Source organism: Bacillus rossius, chromosome 12 (assembly GCF_032445375.1).
Source record: "Bacillus rossius redtenbacheri isolate Brsri chromosome 12, Brsri_v3, whole genome shotgun sequence".
In the NCBI taxonomy this organism is placed as follows: domain Eukaryota; kingdom Metazoa; phylum Arthropoda; class Insecta; order Phasmatodea; family Bacillidae; genus Bacillus; species Bacillus rossius.
The window spans coordinates 8,010,190-8,030,293 of record NC_086339.1 but is presented as its reverse complement, the minus strand read 5'-3'; the positions used below and the strand labels follow the sequence as shown (position 1 = coordinate 8,030,293).

At 41.6% G+C, this 20,104-nt stretch overlaps 1 protein-coding gene across 5 annotated transcripts in view; it reads right to left on the bottom strand.

Annotated features, from left to right (window-relative positions):
• The window catches only part of LOC134537462 (probable E3 ubiquitin-protein ligase HERC1), a 126,595-nt gene that overhangs the window by 17,981 nt on the left and 88,510 nt on the right, over positions 1-20,104 (bottom strand). For all 5 annotated transcript variants that reach the window (XM_063377916.1, XM_063377918.1, XM_063377917.1 and 2 more), the window contains exons 50-64: positions 19,188-19,339; positions 17,029-17,201; positions 15,600-15,799; positions 14,329-14,529; positions 12,477-12,601; positions 10,806-10,971; positions 10,007-10,192; positions 7,940-8,085; positions 6,552-6,864; positions 5,447-5,551; positions 4,350-4,514; positions 3,355-3,546; positions 2,042-2,223; positions 1,420-1,698; positions 39-197 (exon numbers count right to left, since the gene is read on the bottom strand). In XM_063377916.1, coding sequence (XP_063233986.1) covers positions 39-197; positions 1,420-1,698; positions 2,042-2,223; positions 3,355-3,546; positions 4,350-4,514; positions 5,447-5,551; positions 6,552-6,864; positions 7,940-8,085; positions 10,007-10,192; positions 10,806-10,971; positions 12,477-12,601; positions 14,329-14,529; positions 15,600-15,799; positions 17,029-17,201; positions 19,188-19,339 — 2,744 coding nt within the window. The remainder of the gene's footprint in view (positions 1-38; positions 198-1,419; positions 1,699-2,041; positions 2,224-3,354; positions 3,547-4,349; positions 4,515-5,446; positions 5,552-6,551; positions 6,865-7,939; positions 8,086-10,006; positions 10,193-10,805; positions 10,972-12,476; positions 12,602-14,328; positions 14,530-15,599; positions 15,800-17,028; positions 17,202-19,187; positions 19,340-20,104) is intronic.

Below are 20,104 nucleotides of genomic sequence, written 5' to 3'. Positions count from 1 at the left end.
AAAATCAATTTTATATTTTTGAATACTCGCAGACCCACCTGCTGGGGCTTGGTGTGCATGCGGGCGCGCGACTCGGGCTGCGCGATGAACTGGTCCTGGCCGCAGGTGAACACCCGCCCGTCCAGCGTCAGGAACACGGTGAACTGCGTGCCGCAGCACACCTGCTTCACGCCCACGTTGTTCAGGGCCTCCACCCTCTGCGGGACCACGACACCACTCGCTCGGCACTCCGCCCCTGCCCCCTGGCACTTAAACACTGCGCTCTGGTCGCACAAACAATTCTCGAGGAATAACAAAACCAGGTGGAAAGCCATACAAGTTAATCATCGCTAGTATAAAAAGTGATCAAAAATAAAACATAAGGTTTGCCAATCCCTGGCCATAAACTCACGAAACTTAGGTTCAAACAAAACTTACATTGATAATATTGTTCCATAAGGCAATGTGGTATGAAAATATTGCAACCGGGTGGTTAATGCTTGGAATTTGAATTTTTTTCCGTATAAAGTGAACCTGCTTATCTGTGTTTGTTTCGGGCGTAAACAATAGGCTCGTGCGAAGCTTCGACTAAGCAAATCAACCGAAGCTCTATTTAAATATTTTATTTGACTTTGCCACATGAAACTTGCCTATTTTCTTTATTTGAAGGTTAGGTTTTGTGATGCAAAGCCTTGCAACTAATGTGAAACTTTGCATTTTTTTTCCCGCAAAGATTTAAAACTTTGGAAGTCTTAAGGCGACTTGTACAGTCGTGACTAGAGGCAAAGTAAACTATTTCTCAATTGGAATAACCTGTAAGTTTTTGCTTGTATTTTACTTACCTGAATCTGCAAGCGGCCCTAAGATTAGCTCACAAAAATATTTCTATTTTCTTTTTGTGTGTGTGTGTTGCTTGAATAAAATTGGTTACTTAAAAACACTCCTTTTTCTTATGTTTTATATATATATATATATATATATATATATATATATATATATATATATATATATATATATATATATATATATAGAGAGAGAGAGAGAGAGAGAGAGGGAGAGAGAGAGAGAGAGAGAATGAGAGAGAGAGTGTGTGTGTACAATTATTATTTTTACTTCAATTTTGTATTTTATAAAACATGTATAATACAGATTTGCCAAGAACAATATTTGCAATTCAATTCAATTTCGCGAATATTTCAAAGATTCGATTTCATATTCGCTTCACATCAATAAACAAGTACTCGCACGTGCCTAGTAAATAATAATGTTCACGTGCCTTAAGCAGTGACACTCAAGCATATTTAAAATTGTGGCGCCTAGTATCACGTGCCAGAAATTGCGCCACCCTGCAATGCAACAGTGTGTTGCTGCCACCGCTACTCCACTGGACTTGCTGTAAGGAAGTCTGCCCGACGGCTGCGGAACACAAGGGGCACGCACCTGCGGGGACGACTTGGTGGCGGTGTGGCCCAGGCCCAGCTTGCCGTAGTCCCCGTCGCCGAACGCCCACACCACGCTGCCGTCGGCGGACACGCACACCGTGTGGTTCAGGCCGCACGCCACCTGCCCCACCTTCTGGCCGGCCAGCGCGCCCACCGCCTCGGGCAGCTTCTTGTTGGCCGTCGTGCCCAGCCCCAGGCGGCCGTAGTCCCCGTTCCCGAACGTGAACAGCTTGCCGTCCGCCGTGACCACCGCGCTGTGCTTGAAGCCGCACGCCACCTGGACCATACGCTCACAGTCAGCTCTGTCACCATTTTAAAATGGTACAAATAACGGGAAAACGTAAAAAGCAGTAATGTAAACTTGGGGTTCTACTGCATTACGGTGAAATAAGTATTAGGTGAAACTTTGGTGTAACACTTGTTCAACATTACACTACGTTTATGAATAAAAAATAATAATAAAAATAAAACAACACCATAATATTTATATTTTTAGAAATAATATTGGTTTAATAACAACACCATGAAATCTTGTCTCCAACAGATGAAGGAGAGTGTAACGTTGACACGGCATGCAGAAGACCCCAACGACACGAGCCGTGCCGGCAAGCCAGCCCCACCTGCACGACCTCCTCGTTCTGCAGCGCCTCGATCTGGCGTGGCCGGCGCTGCCGGTCGCTGTTGCCGTGGCCCAGCTTGCCGTAGTCGCCGTCGCCCCACGAGAACACCTCCCCGCTCTCCGCCAGTGCCAGGCTGTGGCCGTCCGAGCCGCACGACGTGGCGAGCGCGATTACCACGAACCCTGCAAGGACACGTCGACCCTCATCGCACACGCAGGACCTGCAGTAGGGGGACCGGGCTGGTTCCAGGACAGTGTCAACAATCAAACAGTTGGTTGTCTGAGCACGTGTCCCGGTGGGCGTGGCAGGAGGTGGGCGTGGCACCACGTGGCCGGGTGGGCGTTGCCGGGAGCCACGTGGAGGGAATCCACAGGTGGTTGTTGACGTAACGTGGAGACTGGGGCGATGGTTCTAAATTAAGGAGCTAGGGAGTGCTAGTGTCGCGCGCGCCGAAATTATTTTCACAAGTACAAAAATGGGATGTTTCGCGGCTGCGGGGATTCGATCCATCAACCTTTGGATTGGTAGTCAGCGATGCTAACCGTACGGCCGCAAGGCCATCTTGGAAAAATAATTTCAGATGTTGTATATATGCTTATAAAAATTTTGTGCTGTGTAATTTTTAAAAACATATGTAGTCCGCCATGTTTATTTCTTATAGTGCTGGGCGGAAAATTTAAACAAGCCGCATCGGCCGCCATGTTTATTTTTTTTATAGTGGTAGGCGGTAAATTTAAACAAGCCTGAATAACGCACACAATATACTTTAACAGCGTATCCACGCAAATCTGTAACAAAATATCTCTGAATTTTTTTCCTGACCGAAATTTACAATTTCCACAACTAATGCAAAGCCCTGTGTTTTTTAAAATTTACATAAACTATAAAATTCAGTTTACAGTATAGATACGACAAACAAACTGGAGACCAATACCGGACAGCTCTATGCTAAAAACACACGCGAGAGTGTGAAACATAACCCAGCGGTAAGAAGATAGATTGCCAAATGATATATAATATTATCTGAGAGTCAAAACATAGCTAATTTATTTTTATAAATTTTAAGAACTGGAAGTTTTTAAATACCATATATGCGTATAGCGGTTAAAAAGTTTTTCCAATAGAAAAGAAAGTTTTTTCTTTTTGCTGTCAAAATTTTTAAAACAGATAAATTTTTCATACTGGGCATAACTTTTTGTCATCCATCGGACTGTGCATGACATCACCAGGTTTCCACACCAAAATCCTTGGAGCTTTCCGGTGCTATTCACTAGTGCATTTGGATACACCCGCAGCAAGGAGGGCGATGTTACCTTGCAGGGACGATATGATGCTCAGAGAGTGGAGGTCATCGGAGTTTCCCTGCCCCAGCCGACCGTAGCTCCCTTCCCCACAAGCCAGGACCGTCCCGTTCGACTGGATGACGAAGGTGCAGTTCTGGCCGCACACTATCTGCTGGGCGGCGGAAAACGTGTCCGTCAGCGTCGGCGTGAGGCAGCTGCGGCCTGCAAGCGTCCTCGAGCTTAGCGTTGTTTGGAAGATGGTCTCTTCACGCAAGAGTGACACTGAAGGTAGGCACTTCTTCTGCCAAGTCTTGTAGTGACACCAAAAAATTCCCAACTCCACAAATTCATAATACTACTTACTAGCTCATAACCCGCGGCTTTGCTCGCGCAATTTCTGAGTATTGCTAAAATCATACCACTGAAAGAAAAAAAAATTGATTAATTCCAAAATTATTTTACTGAATAAATAGACCAAATAAAATGTCAGATGCATAAAATATTTATTTGATATAATGCACACCCTAGTATGTACCCTCTTTATCCCTAACACACCCTAGTAACCTCTTTATCCTGAGCACACCCTAGTACGCTCTTTATGAGGTGTTGGTGTGCATGTCACAATTGTAATAAATAGGGGCAGGCATTTTTCGCGAAAAGATCTGAACCCCTGTTAGACAGCAACTAGCTATACCCACATCAGCGGTTCCTTCCTTGTGACTGGCGGCCGTCTAGCGAGGGAAGTCGTTGCCTTATTTGACCGAGCCACACAGGACGCATTCCCTTCCTCAATGAATTACTGTGACTGGTGTTCTAACAGTAGACATGCACCTGAATGAAACTCACCCAATCACGAAACACAGAAGATGCTACAGTGTTTCAACTTCCAGCTACTCTCGGAATCTTTTCGCGAAAAATGCATGGCCCTAGTAATAAATAAATAAATAAATAAATAAATAAATAAATAAATAAATAAATAAATAAAGAACATAAAGGAGTTCCGCTGGAGAGTCCCAGGCACTCACCGGCCTCGGCCAGCTCGCCGTGGCGGCCGCTGCCCCACAGGAAGGTGTAGCACTTGCCGCCTATCTGCCAGTCGTGAGGTCGCTCCGTCACCCACTGCATGATCTGCTCATCCGCCTTCAGGCTCCACGCGCTGTTGCTGCTGGCGCTGCTCTCCGCTTCGTCGTCTGCACACCGGCCAACACCGTGAAGCCTTGTCCAGGCGTAACACTCACTCGCAAACGGCATTTCTTGCACCGATGAATTAAATATTGCACCCTGAGTACAAGACTATCGTAACTCAAAAATTCAGTGCAATACTATCAGTGCAATACTATCACAACTCAGATGCCATAGTCTTGCACATATTCTTATATAATGTTTTCCAGAGTGCAACACTACATTATTTGCCATGAGTCCCATGAAAGTAAATATAATATTGCGATAGTCTTGCAGTGCCTATATAATGATATTTTCCTGCTTATGGTAAAAATATCTCATAAACTAAATTTTTTGAGTTAAGATAGTCTTGTACTCAGGGTGCGATATGTTGTACAAACAAAATTACAACAAAAAAAAATCATCTTTTTTATATGCTTTGAAAAAGAACAAAGACTTATGAAACTGACAACCTGAGTGTGTGCGTGCGTGCGTGCAAGAGGGCGTGTTATATTTGTAGATATCCATTTGAAAATAACTATGCATGAATTACGGTACATACAATAACCAATAAGGATTCATTAATAAAAAACTAAAAGAATCAAAATTTTGGAATATTTGTATCAATTGGTATTGTATGAACCAAAATATATTTAAATTTTTTGAAGAAGGATTCCGTCTTTAAATATTTATTTGGTCCAAACTAATAAAAAAAACGCATTGACGTTAATATCTACATACATAGTAAAAATACAATTAATTTAAAAGGACCGACAATAAAAAAAATATTCGAAAACATTAAGATTTTGGTACAGACATGGTGAGCATTAATGAGGTTTCATAATGCATGAAATAAATTAGTAAATAACTGATCTCCAGGTCAACAGATTCAGGAGAAAAAAAAAGCAGAAGTGTGATTTCTTTCAAATCGAAGGCCGCCCAGGCTTTAACACTGACTCACCGAGTGCAACATCGAGGAACTCTGGAAGGAACTCGGTCCTGTTGACGAGCGCGTTCGCCGTGTGGACGCCGATGCTGAGGGCGTGCAGCCACTGCCACTCCGGCACTGTCCACAGACACAACTTCAGCTAGTAAATGTCCACGATATTAATTTACTTCCTATAAAATGGTTGTAAGTGACTCAAAACTGAGAAGAAAAAAAAGAACACGAACGGCTATGAAAAGCAGTATTTAATTTTTAAAACTGCAGCCATTATCACAATCAAAATTCAAAATTACACAGTTTTTTGTGGGAAGGGCACTATTATAAAGATCGCAGGCTTTCACGGCCAATGTCTGCATTTTCTTGTGCTTCTGGGTGTAGGCCGTGTCAGGTCATTGTCTTGCGACGTTTCGGCAGTCATTGCAGCTGTCATCAACAGGTATACTAAGCCTGACTTGGCTGCAGTGATTGCCGAAACGTCTCATGACAAATAACCTGACACGGCCTACACCCAGAAGCCAAGAAAATGAAGCACTATTATGTACGATTGTCTTTTTTTTGTTTAAAATTGCAAAATACTGATGACCAAGATTTCTTTCATTGAAGGAAACTAATCGAACTAAAATAAAAAAAAGAAGATAAAATCTTGTCTCTCTACCTGTTGGTGTAACGCAGGGGCGCAAAGCGGGGGGGGGGGGGGGGGGGCAAGGGTATTTTGCCCCCCACCCTCTGAAACCTTGAAGTGGGGGCAAATGGGGGGCAAAGAAAGTGCCATGTAATCAATTTTTTGATGATAAAACTGCTTAAATAGTACCTTTTTTTTCACCTTGAAATACAAAACTTTCCCCGGGGGGAGGAACCCCCAGGACCCCACCCGCTTCAATTAGGGGGGGGATCGATGATTCTTTATAAAAAGGTATATTATTTTAATTTCGTAATGCTTTTAATACTGTTCTTGTACCTGTTTATGTGTTTGTATTTTTTTTTGACATATTCTATATACCATTATAACGTATGGTCTGTTGAATGCGATAAAAAAATCAAAATCAGAATCCCTTTGGAAGTCTAGCTGTCGCGCGCCCCCCCCCTGGGCGTCGCGCGGCGGGACGGAGGGCTGGCGTACCGACGGCGGGTCGGCACAGCTGGTTGGGCGCGCAGGCGCGCCGGCACAGCGTGCGGTCCAGCTGCAGCGCCAGCGCCAGCGCGGCGAGGCAGCGCAGGAACCGCGAGTGGAGCAGCTGCTCCCCGCCCGCCACCGCCGGCTTCTCGTGCTGCAGCTGCTGCTGCAGCAGGGCCGGCAGCCGGCACAGCAGGAAGCGCAGGCAGGGCGCGCGCCCCAGGCCCTGCACGCCCGCCTGCAGCAGCGAGGCGCGCGCCCGCGCCAGCGCGCGGTCCTTGTGCAGGTTGTGGGCCGTGTAGTGGGCCACCAGCACGTTCTGCAACGACAACACACACATGCACGGTCGACACGTGCAAATCGCACTGTCAAAGTAATACGGCTTTAAATATAAGGGTAAATATTAAATAACATTTTTTAAACTTTTAAAATGCTCTCCTGAAAAGTTACTTCTTTTGACATGTGGCCGTATTAATTTGACAGTGCGAAATAACTTCACATTCGAACAGACATTTCAAATGCACAACAGAAGTAAAGATTTATCAAGAAATTGTAATTCGCTTTCTATCAAACAAATAATCTGAGATATGCTAAAAGTTACATATATTATATATATATATATATATATATATATATATATATATATATATATATATATATGTATAAATAAAATTTTATTTTTAAGTATACATTCAGTTTGATCAGCAAAACAACTTTAAAAATTAAAATTTATACGGGTTCAAGCAAACGCAATGCATGTTTTTTTTTTCATTTTATTACATTTTACACCACTCTTTTATGGTTCCATAAATATTTCTCTCTTCCCCCCCCCCCCCCCTCCATTTTAATGGATTCGCATCACTTTTACCGGCTTGGACTCTTGCGGAACATGAAGCAAAAAAAAAAATCTCAGCAAGTATAAGTATACCCATTAAAAAATATTCAATAATCATAAATAATTTGGTATATAATATATTTAAAAAAAAAGTGTGTGTACTTATATATGCGTGTTAGAAGTTATACATATTTTTTGATTTAAGACACTGAACTACATAATCTGAAAATTACTGTGACAAAAAATAATTAATTATTATGAAGAAAAACTTGAAATTTGAGATCAGTATTATAAATGTATTTTTTCAAAAGAGGAGTCAGTAAATGGGAACAGTCTTTCATAATAAAATTGCGATATCCCGTCAGGACTGGCTGTTCTTTAAGATTTTTAAGGCTTTGATACCCCATAAAACAACCCTTTCGGTGATAATAGGATGATTATTCATCGTTAATTGGAACTTAATTAGTACAGCTAGGAGAATTCAGTGTTATATGTTTTATTTTCGCCGACGTTAAAAAACCCCCAACAAATACACTGTGACGACGCTGAGTAACCTGACCTTGGAATGCCTGAAGCACACGGCGAGGCCGATGTTGCTCAGCCAATTGAGGGAGTGCACCCCCCCTCCGCCCGTGAGCGTCTGCAGCAGCAAGCCGTCCTGCAGCGACCAGATGTTCACTATGCCGGTGCAGCTCTTGAAGCAGCCTGCAACAACCAGCCTGGTGCAGTGGGGAGTCTGGAGTCTGGGGGCAAGGTTACACGGTGGACTGCGACCAGTGGCGTAGCCAGGATTTGTGTATGGGGGGTGTTAAGAAGCATGTCCCCCCCCGTATTATAGCGGGGTAGGGGGGGGGTCATCCCCTGGGAAAATTTAGATTTTAAGGTGTAAAATAGTGCAATTTTAGCAGTTTCCGGTACTTATATTTAAATATTGTAATGGTAAAATTTTTATTTTTTTATTAATTTTAATATGAAATTTGTTTGAGTGATGAATAAGAAATTAATTAAAGATTTGGGGCTAAGGGGGGGGGGGGGGCGAGGGGGTTGAACCCCTAAAACACCCCCCTGGCTACGCCCCTGACTGCGATAAAACCGAAATAACAACGAAAAGCATGAAATACACCGTAACACCGAAATTAAAGTTAGTTAACATCCCACAAAGTACCAAAATGCAATTAAAATTTTGAAAATAATCTGAATTTTCAATCAAAATCAAACTTTAATGAAAAATACAAAAATTTTTTTAATATTTTATATTCATTGAAAGTAATTAATTTAGCACAAAGTTTGAACCACATCTTATGCAAAAAAAAAAAAAAAAAATGGAAAAAGTTTATTTCTTTTTAATTTCGACATGTTATGTAATCTATTTTACATTAAAACGTTCATACATTTTTCAAACACAAAAATACTTAAACATGTTTATTTTATTGGTTTTTAATATTTAGGCATACTTATTAAGAATCATAATATTATTGTATTAGTGCATCATGTATCAGCCAAAATGACACTGTCATGGAGAAATTACTTATTAGGATATTTAGATGTCATTTTTGTTAAGTAATATTATACAGTATGCTATCTTTTATGGATTGTTGAGGTAATGCAAACCCACGCCATTTGTATGTACATGCACTTAAATGTGACATAAGAAACAAACTGTTATGGCACAAACACAAATGAAACAATATGGTATCATTCAATTTCTTTTGATATACTGGTGGTACTGTTTTTTCGGTTAGAATGTTACTATTTCTGGCAGTTCGCACGTTAAAGGCCAATTACAATATAAACAAACCATGCAAGCAAAAAATACTGCATTATAGAATATATAGACTTAAGAAAAATACCTATATATAAATGAATGCCAAAACACTATCAGGATTTGGATATCAGTAATGATTGGATTACCTATTCCAAGGTTTAAGGTTGGTTTTAAAATACTCAAACAAATAAATTTTTAGGGTAATGCAAAGAGTGTACATTTCTTTTCTGTGTTTTTATTATTGTTTATAGTAAAAAAATAATTATCACGTTAACCTCATTCATATTTAGTGTAGCCCTGAGATTTATTTTTTTTACTTTGTAAGACTATAATAGGAAACAATAACCGAGGTAATTGATGTAAAACCGAACTGGAACCGAATAGACCAATAACAAACCGTAAACACACAGTCCTGGTATTCAGAATCAAAGTCAAGTCAATAGAGTTAACTTTTAAGCCTTCTAACTAATAACATAACGCAGGTGAAATTAAGGGAGAATCGGCCATGGCCTATAGTAAGAATCCCTCCCCACCATGTGCACGGTGTGATTTGGGAAAACCAAGGGTGTATGCACGGATAGGAGGGATGGGGCAATACAATCTTCTAATCTCCTACCCAATAAAATAAAAAAAATATATATATTATTTCCACCAATAAAATGAAACAATTTTAACACAAGCAGCAGGCAAAATGGTTCTATCTGGCCCCAAATCTGAATTCGTGTACGCTGCCATGAAACCGAGATCTTGATGGCCGGGAGGGGGTGTTTCGAACTGGGTCGTCCTGAACTCAAGCCCAGTGTTCCGGTGAAGCGCCGCGACACTCCACATTAGCGAGAGACGTGCGCACGGCCCACAGACCTGAGGCGAGCATCAGCCCCCCGTTGTCGACGGCGACGCAGGTGACGGGGTAGTGGCAGTGGCCGCGGAGGTGGAACACCTGCCTGGCCGGCTCGCGGAACTCCCCCGCACACCCGGGCAGCGTCCACACGCTCACGCTGCCCCCGGCCGTCCCGAAGCACAGCAGCCACGGGCTGCTGCCCTTCCCTGCAACCGCGCAATTAAAATTAATAAATTATAATAAAAATATATGTATATATTAAATTTGATTGAAGTTATACTTTACCAACCGTATTTGTAACATCACTCCAGTCCTTTGATTATTTTATTTTTTCGATTAAATATTTGCAGTTAAAATTAGATTTTTACTACACCAAGTAAGTATAATTTCTAAAGCACGTACAGAATGGCACACAACCATTTTTTTTATTATTCTCATGAGCTAGGGAAAAAATAAATTTTTTGTGGGGAGAATTTTTTTGCATCAGGCATAAACTCCCCCTCCGACCAGAGGCGCAACAACAGGGGGGAGGGGGGGGCAAGGGTATTTTGCATCCCTCCATCCCTCTGAAACCTTGAAGTGGGGGCAAACGGGGGCAAATAAAGTGCTGTGTAATCAATTTTTTGATAATAAAACTGCTTAAACAGCACCATTTTCCACCTTGAAATACAAATTTTCCCCGGACCCCCCACTTCAATAGGGGGATCGATGATTCTTTACAAATAGGTATATTGCCCCCCTTTTGGAAATTTAGTTGTTGCGCCCCTGCCTCCGACAGTTACGTTGACAAACTGCAAGCGGAGTGCGCGTGGCACGTACCGATGACGGGGGACCAGGCCATGGACACCGGCTCGTCGGAGAGGACCAGCATGTGGATGCACGTCCAGCCGTCGGCGCTCTTGCGCCAGGTGCAGCACAGCCGGTCGGCGCCGCACGTCGCCACCAGCTCCCCGCGCGGGTCCCACCGCACGCACGTCAGCGCGCCCTGTGCACACACAAGCGCGGCAAGGCGTGATCCTCCCCCCTCCGTCCGGGTGACCGGCCGCGCGGTCAAAAACTACCACGGCTTTGTCAGGGCCGATGATTTTAATGGGGTTGTGTAAAAGTGGCATTTCTATGATACCACTTTATTAATATGTTACTATTTGCAATGTTCCAGTGTTATTGCCTAAATACCTCGCGTGAGTAAGCCTTGTGCTGCTATCTGGTGATCCTGACAAGGACAAGCAACATTGGCTCCTTTAATTTTTCCTTAAAAGTTACACAATAGATTCTAATTTATTTTTAATATATTTCTGTGTGCCTCAAAGAGTTAAAAATAGTGGATTTTGTCTTTATCGTCATTTAAAAACAGCTCACGAGAAAAATTATAAAAATGAAAAAAAAAAAAAAAAAAAAAAAATACCAGCTTACTATATTATTTAGTTCATTATCTGTGGCAAATATTTTATAGTTTAAAATTTTGACATTTTCCATGTTATAATTTTGATACTGGCCAACATTGGGCTATAATATTTTCAAGCCAACAACTGTACCAAAGTAAATCAATCTCTATTGTCTCTTGAAACATTTAAAGTTTTTCTTGACTTCCTATAAAATCATCTGAAATGTTTAAGATATTTCCTTAAATTTGGAATTCTTGATAGAATAGCAGTAGGCAGTTACCTTTATAACGGATAACAGATACAAACCATTGCATTTTATATCCGTAATTCCATATCAGGTATTCTCACTTTGATATTCCTGCATTCAATAGGTGTATGTATATATTTCGTTCAAAAAAATAATGTTATAATATTGTCAATGTGATCTTTCAGTAATCAAATACACTGCTATTTATAATTTTTAGCAAGATGCATAAGACAAATTCAATTTTAGGTGATGCTCGCAAAAATATTTTAAATACAGATACGTAACTGAAATAATAGTTTAATTCAGTAAGTATAAAAGTTTTGAATATGATGATAACCCCAAAGAGTATGAAATAGGTGCTTCCTCTGCAGTGGTGGATACAGGATTTTTTTTAAAAATTGTTTTGAAAAAAAAAATTGAAAAATGTTTATGCAAAAAAAATTTACATTATTACTATTGACACTAATAAACTGATATGGGCCTACAGTAGAAGCCGTTACTTCTCACACAGTACACAGTATAACAAACTTTCTTCAAACTGATATTTTGCAAATTTTTTTCATAACTTAGGGGAGGGGGTGGGAAGGAGGTATATATCCACCCCTAACCACCCCTGCATCTGCTAATATTCCTCTGGACACCATAGAAAAGGACAACATGAAAAAATGCAACCAAATTAATTGTAAAAGGTCAGATGTAAATTATCATGTACTATTTGGAACCTCTGTACAAGTGTGGATATTTAAAATTTTTATAAGATTTTGAGCTGAACAGAAAGGTTACCAGCTTATCTTCACACACATACACAGCAATCACTGGAACATTAATCATGGTCCACGACGTGGGCCTGTCTCTCACCTGGTGGGCAAGGATCCCAAGGGACTGGAAGCTGGAATGCCTTCTTCCTATCTTCATGGATCCATCAGCAAATCCAACTGCAAATTCTGTGTCTTCATCAAACCATGTGATATTCACCACAGGTGCTGAAACAAACATTTAAACAATTACTAAACCCATTTTGCTTGGTGTAGACGATCTGAAAATTATGAAAATAACTTCTAACATAAAAAACTAAGAACATTCAGGATCTTAAATATCCCCAAAACTTTTATCTGTTTGGTCAGCACTTGACTGGTCACCAATATCACGAAAGACTTTCTTCTATAACAATCCCTGAAGATATGGAAGATATGAGATTTTTTTGACTAATTTTGTTCCTACTTTGCTTGGTGTGAATTCAGATACTTTTAAGTAAAATGAAATAATGTTCAGTGACATGCAGTAACCTTTTTCTCCAGGCCTGTGCAAAGCTTTGACTAAACAAATTAATTAAGTTCCCTTTTAATATTCAATTTGACATTGCCAGGAAATTCGCTCTTCATTTTATTTGAAGCTACGGTAGTGGTGCAAAGCTTAGCGTCTGATGTGACACTTTGCCTTCGTTTCAAAACTTTTAAAGCATTGGAAGCCTAAGATTTTGCTAATGAAATTTTTTTTTTGTGTGTGTGTTGTATATGTACGTATTGCTTGAATAAAGTTTGTTACATAAAACAAAAACATCAAAAGTTAATACTCCGTTTGCTTTTATGAATACTCAATATTAATATTATGCATTACAGTAAGTCCTCTATTTACGTCGTACCAATTTACGTCGTTTCGGATTAACATCGCTAATGTTTGAGTACTCATGTTTCAATTTAAGTTGTCGCCGATTCACAATAACGTCGTTTACAATGACCGTAAATCTTTATTTTAACCAAAACACCGTATATAATTCGTTTATAATTCTTTGTTTCCTTCTGTAGTTAATTTATGCTATGTAGAGTAAGCTACACGTTCACCGCCTTATCTTATCATACATCATGAGGGACGCTTCCTGCTCTTACGTACAGTATGTACTATATATCTGTTTTTATATTTCAATCAATAAAGGTAATAAAGCAGCTGGTTAAATAACCATTCTATAAAGCTGAGAAGTACTAGTTGGACTTGTTTCCCACGCTGTCGGTTGTCATTTGCTGATAAAATTGCCCGTTGTCACGTCTGTATGCCAGCGCTTCCGGCCGGCCGGTGGCATAAAACATGGCTCATTTTGTGTCGTTTCTATTTACGTCGCGGTTTTCAGGAACGTAACCCCGACGTAAACCGAGGACTTACTGTATTAATATTATTATTACATAATTTTTATTGAATTATATTGAACATGGGGCCCCCATTCAGTTAGTCAATCAGGTTCAAACATTAGAAATGATAACGATTTCATTTTCTAGGTCCTCAATCAAACGTTTCAACAAGTGGCGTAGCCAGAATTTGTGTATGGGGGGGTGTTAAGAAGCAATCCCTCCCCCTCCCCTTCACGACCCGTATTAAAGCGGGGGGTCCGGGGGGGGCCTCCCCCGGGAAAATTTGGATTTTAATGTGTAAAACAGTGCTATTTTAGCAGTTTTCGGTACTTAAATTTAAATATTGTAATGGTAAAATTTTTTATTAATTTTAGTATGAAATTTGTTTGAGTGATGAATAAGATATTATTTAAAGATTTGGTGCTAAAAAGGGGGGGGGGGGGGGGTTAACCCCCCCCCTTACTCCGGCGCTACGCCACTGGTTTCAACAAGTCTCCGCTGGCAAAGGTGCTTCACGTCGGCTCGGCTAGTAAGAAACCTCGGCTGATCGAGGCTGTGGCGTGCGCCGAGAAGCGCCGGCGACTGACCGAACGCGTTCGAGCAGTGCGGCAGCTCCTCCGCCTTGACGCCGTCGGCGCGGATCGACAGCAGCGCGACGGACCCGCTCGTCATGCCCACCAGCAGGTGGAAGGGGTAGTCCTCCTCCGAGTTGTCCGGCCAGGCCAACACGGACACCGCCGCCGGCTGGACCAGGCACTCCTTCAGCACCAGCGAGATGCAGTTCCCCTCTGCCGACAGGAACACGCACCTAGTCCGTCACGCTCGTACGAAACTGTCCGCCGTCGAGGACAGCAGGTGGCGGTCGACATATTTATAATCGTGGAATTGTAATGGACTACAGAGTAACCTCATTAGAAAGTACATTACTTCAAGGGATTTCTACTTTAAAGTATATACTTCATGCAAAGTCATGTCAAACTCATTTAGTAAGAGGATATCTTAAATATAAAAAAATGAACAGATCATATTACCTTCAAATAAAAAGTTGACCATGGCCAAGATCATAAGTAAAATACATAATCGTTACTCATTACTTCAATATTATAAAAATTTAACTATTATCTAATTTTTAGAACAAAAAAATATTGCATTACAAATAAAAGCATGTATTAAATTCACAGTAATATGTACATTTTTTTTCACCACTGTTTTGATGAGCATACTGAGCAGAAAGTATTGAGTAGTTAAACAAAATTTTTTTTAAAAGGAAATAGATTCTTGTATTAAAAAGTAAATTTCATGAAGATTTAATTTAAGTTCTCTATATTTCCTTAATCGTTTTATTAAATAATTACAGTAACAGCGCAACTATATAGTTATTGCATACACTGAGTAAAAAGCACCGAAACGGTATGCAACTAGTTGCACAGTATCGTTGTCGCAGGTTTACTTAATGTTTGGACTTGTGTATTATGATTGGACTTGTGATGTTTTTTAAATTTGTGCAAATGTGTTGGGACTTTAGAGACATTCCTTGTACCAAGACTGTGTTCGAACTTCCTGCGCTACTGGCTGCGGTTGGCGCCACTAGCTGGGCAGTGCCGGCAACTAGTTGGTCGGTCTTTGTTATCGCGCCGCCGCTGCGGTAGGTCGTTCCGTCCAGGAAGACGGTGTTGTCAGTCCACAGTCAAACCACTTAACTTGAAGCCACTGTGGAAAATACTTTGTACGTAAGCATGGCTCGTGTTGTTTCATCAGGCATCCGGCGGCCGGGAAGACCCGGTGCCCAGCGACGGCCCAGCGACAGCCCCGCTTCCCCTCCCCCCCCCACCTTGATCCCGATCCCCCCGGTGCTCACCTGAGCGCACGGCGTGCCAGATGTTGACCACATTGTCCATGCAGGCGGCCAGCAGCTGGCCCGAGGAGTCCCACTTGGCCTGGCCTATCAGCCTGCCCGCCAGCTCGCTGCCGAACACGTCCTCCGACTTGTGGAACACCAGCATGTGCTCCTGGCTCGCAGTCAGCACGTTCCACACCCGCACCGTGCCGTCGTAGCCCCTGCACACACGAACCCTCGTGCGCTCAACGACGAGAAATTTTTTCCCTGCAAACTTAGAATTTAAAATCGGGTCTTTCACGTGTCTACTGCCGGTATATACATGAACCATTACTGTTCAGCTCAGTTTAAGCAAAATTCCGTTAACGACAGCTCAATTAATATGGCAGTTTCAATGTTACTTATTCAAGGAAAGTATTGTTACTGTTCTGGGTTATTTTTAATGTCCTCGGATGATTGTCGACATTGACCATCTCATAACAAGAAACATCTTGCAATTATAAAAAAAATAATTTCTATTTAAAAGTATAACTTGCAGAGAAAAAAATTTTGTGGTATGTTTGAGATAATATATCATTCAATTTTTTTTTTAAATGTAAAATTTTGCATCATAATGATTTAAATAAATGTAAAGATTTCATTAACTGCAGGATTTGTTATATGGTTTATGTAGGATGGTTATACAGAAAAATTTACCTAGTAAACCTCAGAGGTAATCAGTGTTGAATTTTTTAATTGACTTTAATTCCTCTAATAGTTTTCTTTGAATTTTTTCCCTTGAATATTGAATCCTTCGACCGCTAAGGATTGGGCAGTATTTGAGAATTTGAGGATTTGATTAGCCCATCCCTAGATGAAACGAAAGTAGCTGCACAAACGTCATACAAGTGCAGATTGACAGATTAAAACTCTGTGCTCGTGACACGTACAAGAGCAGTCCCAAAAGTGAACAAGCAGCGAGCGCCATTTCAAAGACAAGCTGCTGTGGAGTGGAGAGGGGAGCTGAATTATTGCCCCTTGGAAGGGCAGCCCTTCAGGATTTTTCTGGCAATGGTTTGTTTGTACAGCGACTGGAAGGGCAGCCCATCCAATTTCTGAAAACATGTCTCTTTAAGTGTTTAAATAATCCTGAAAACTTGCCCCTTGGAAGGGTAGCCCATTAGGGTTTTTCTGACAGTGGTGTTTTTGAAAGGTTGTCTGAATTGTTGCCCCTTGGATGAGCAGCCCTTCAGGATTTTTCTGATAGTGGTTAGTTTAGGTTAGTTTAGGTTAGGTTAGGTTAGGCCACTTTACAAACTAACCACTGTCAGAAAAATCCTGAAGGGCTGCCCATCCAAGGGGCAACAATTCAGACAACCTTTCAAAAACACCACTGTCAGAAAAATCCTGAAGGGCTTCCCTTCCAAAGGGGCAGCATTTCAGTCGCCCCGAGCGGGGCAGTGGCCCTCACCCGGTGGCCAGCAGGGCGCGGCTGGGATGCCAGTCGGCCGCCGTGACGCAGTTGTCGTGGCCCTGCAGCTCGGCCACGTTGCAGGGCAGCAAGGTCGCGGAGAGGTCGGCCATGTTCGTCTGCTGCAGCGTCTGCTGGGGCGGTGCCGTGAGCCGTGAGGCCACGCACTTCACCTGTCACCCGGCGACGCGTCACTACCGGAGCAACTCATCAGGTACAACACAAAAGACCGTTTAAAAAAAAAAAATTGGGAGGGGGGGGGGGGGGTTTGTTCGTAAAGTCGGTTCACGGACGATAATTTTTACGTGATAACGTCATAAGAAAACATTCATGAAAAATCGCATACTTTTTAATTTTCAAATATTATTTACAGTTTTTGCAAATTTGATTTAAATAATTTGTTTAAACATAATCACGAACAATTAGTTAAAAAAGTCTGCCTTAACCTGTTTGATATTATAAAAGATTTTCTCGCACGCACGGAGTTTGGCCGGTTCTCGCACGCTCGGCTCAGGCGGAACGTGACAATGAGTCATGCTTTTTCGTGCGTGCAGCCTTTGAATATATATACTGTATAGAAGTCGCGAGTGGATAGGATTTACTCTACGTTTTTCAGAAGCGAATGATGAGCAGCTTGGGAACTTCACCGCTGCAGTGCGCTGTCGTAACGCCCTGTATCGTCTTAGTTGTTATTTACACGTTAGAGCGCAGCGCTGTCTCCTGCTGTCATACCCCGCACCCCTCATCCATCATTCACTGCAGCTCAAGGTCGTTCAATGGGAGTTTGTGTGTCACAAAACTGTAGGGATGAGAGGTGGGGTAGAGGGTGGGTGGAGGACAAAGCATGTTTGAGGGAGGGTGGGGAAGGGGATGTTTGAAGAGTTCGACACTTGTCCGCTAGGGACCACCACAAGTCGATGCCCTAGAGATGGTGGCGATTGCGGCGGTGAATTAACCAACTACCTCAAAACCGTATTAGAAATTTTAACCTGGGCTGGCGACTTCTATACAGTATATATATTCAAAGGTGCAGCCGGCGTTCATCGATTTATGAGACGTTATCGCGTCAAAATAACTTTATGATGATCATTCGAAACTATTTTTATTTCTCAACATCATCTCGCCCAATATTTATGCTCTGATCCCATCTTATAATCAGTGCCCTGAAAGTCACATGCATGAAATTCTTTGGGTTGCTGGCTTAGCCACATTAGGACATGCTCATTTCTATTAACATTCTTGGAATGAACTCGTTGTTAGGCTTGTACAATACTAATTTTTTGATGTGAAGCGAATATCAAATCAAATTTTTAAAATATTCATAATGCTACTCCATTTACATAGAAAGAACACTCAAATTATAAGGAATCTAAAGGAATCAGCATTAACAGTCAGCAATACCAATAAAATTGTCACCAGTCAACAAAGTAGAAGATTAAAAAATATATGGGTACCATTAATAAAAAGAGAAACTTATAAACCACAGAAAAAATTTCAAACCAACTACCCTAACAGCAAGAAACTAGCCGACATCATAAGCTCTTAGGTTCACGTCCATCAGGAAAGTGCTCGTCTATCATTGGCTGTGCCAGGAACGGGAGTCGAACATAACTAAACCCCCTGTTAGTGACCGCTATCAGTCAGGAGCAGATGTAAGTTACTGAAACGTCGCATCTGTTCGGTTGCAGGAAGTCTTCTGTGTTCGTCTGTGCATCGCTGTTTTGTAATGTTGTAGTTAGGTTTGTCTGTTCTTGTTGCAACTGTCTCTTCATTGCAGGCTACTGTGTTAGTTTAAGTTGTAATTGTAATAATATTTTTTTGGTTCCAATTTTTTACTAAATTGTTTCTACTAATTTCTCTGTGCTGACTAGGCATTTAATTATTGACATTAACGGATTTTGGCTTCTTCTCCTTTGTTTATGTATTCATCATTGTTGTCCATTCTTGAGGTTTTCCTGTTACATCCAGCGTAATCCAGCAAAGGCAATCGTGTATGAAATTGTTTCAAATCAACCTTCTCACAATGGAAGAATCATTCAAAGAAAGTACTACCTCAAAACGACACACACAAGCAACTCTTCGAACACCTCTGCGCAGTGTTTCGGTGCAGAGCTACGGACCGAGCCAGCCCGGAGCCCCGGACAGGGCAGCCAACATACCAGCTGCTGGGCGGCCCACTGGCGCTGCGCGGGCCGCAGCTTGCTGGACAGCACGCACGCAGACAGGGCATTGGCCAGCAGCAAGGAGCCGTTGCCATTCCTGTTGCCGTTGCCACTGCCATTTTCGTTGCCGTCCCGTCCAGGTGTCTCTTCTGCCAACACCAACCAATATAAAAACTCTTATTTTTCATTTTAATATATGCAGTAACACATCGACTTATGTTAGCATTTATCGTTTAGGAAACATTAGGTACATGATTTGATTACTGCTTTGGTCAAAACATTATCAAGTTTTAGACTACACAGACACTTAAAACATGAAAATATTGTAAAATTTTATGACACCTTTTTGAGGGAGTACCATTTTATCCCAGTCACTTGCTAATCATGCAGGAAAATGGGTGACAAACTCAATTGTGCTTTTACGTATATCAACAATTTCGACTTTTGGTATTACTGACTTTGGCGCTGTCACAACTAGCAGTCGACACAGACAGTTTTAGACCTGCATCTTTTCCTTTACACAAAAACTTTTTATCATTGCTCAGTTCAGTGCACTTGTCAGTATTAGCGTGTTTAAGCAATTATGCTTGTTTATGACTGCAGAGAAACAATTTATTAGTTGTGGGGGAAAAGTAGGAAATTGGGCTGAGGGTTGACATTTTAAACATGCATAAATCAAGCATATGAGATGGCTGGGGAAAAATCTGAAATGTTATTTGTTTGTTTTCCATGTAAATTATATTTCTTAACTGCTGCTTGTCTTTTGGAATGAGGCCACATCCATGAAAATGATGAGCCCAATGTTCCGACAGTCTTGTCGCAAACACTCTCACACCTACCCTGAGGATGACTGTAACAAGGCAAACTGAAAAGTTGGGCACATACATAATTTTCACGGATGTTGCGTCAACACA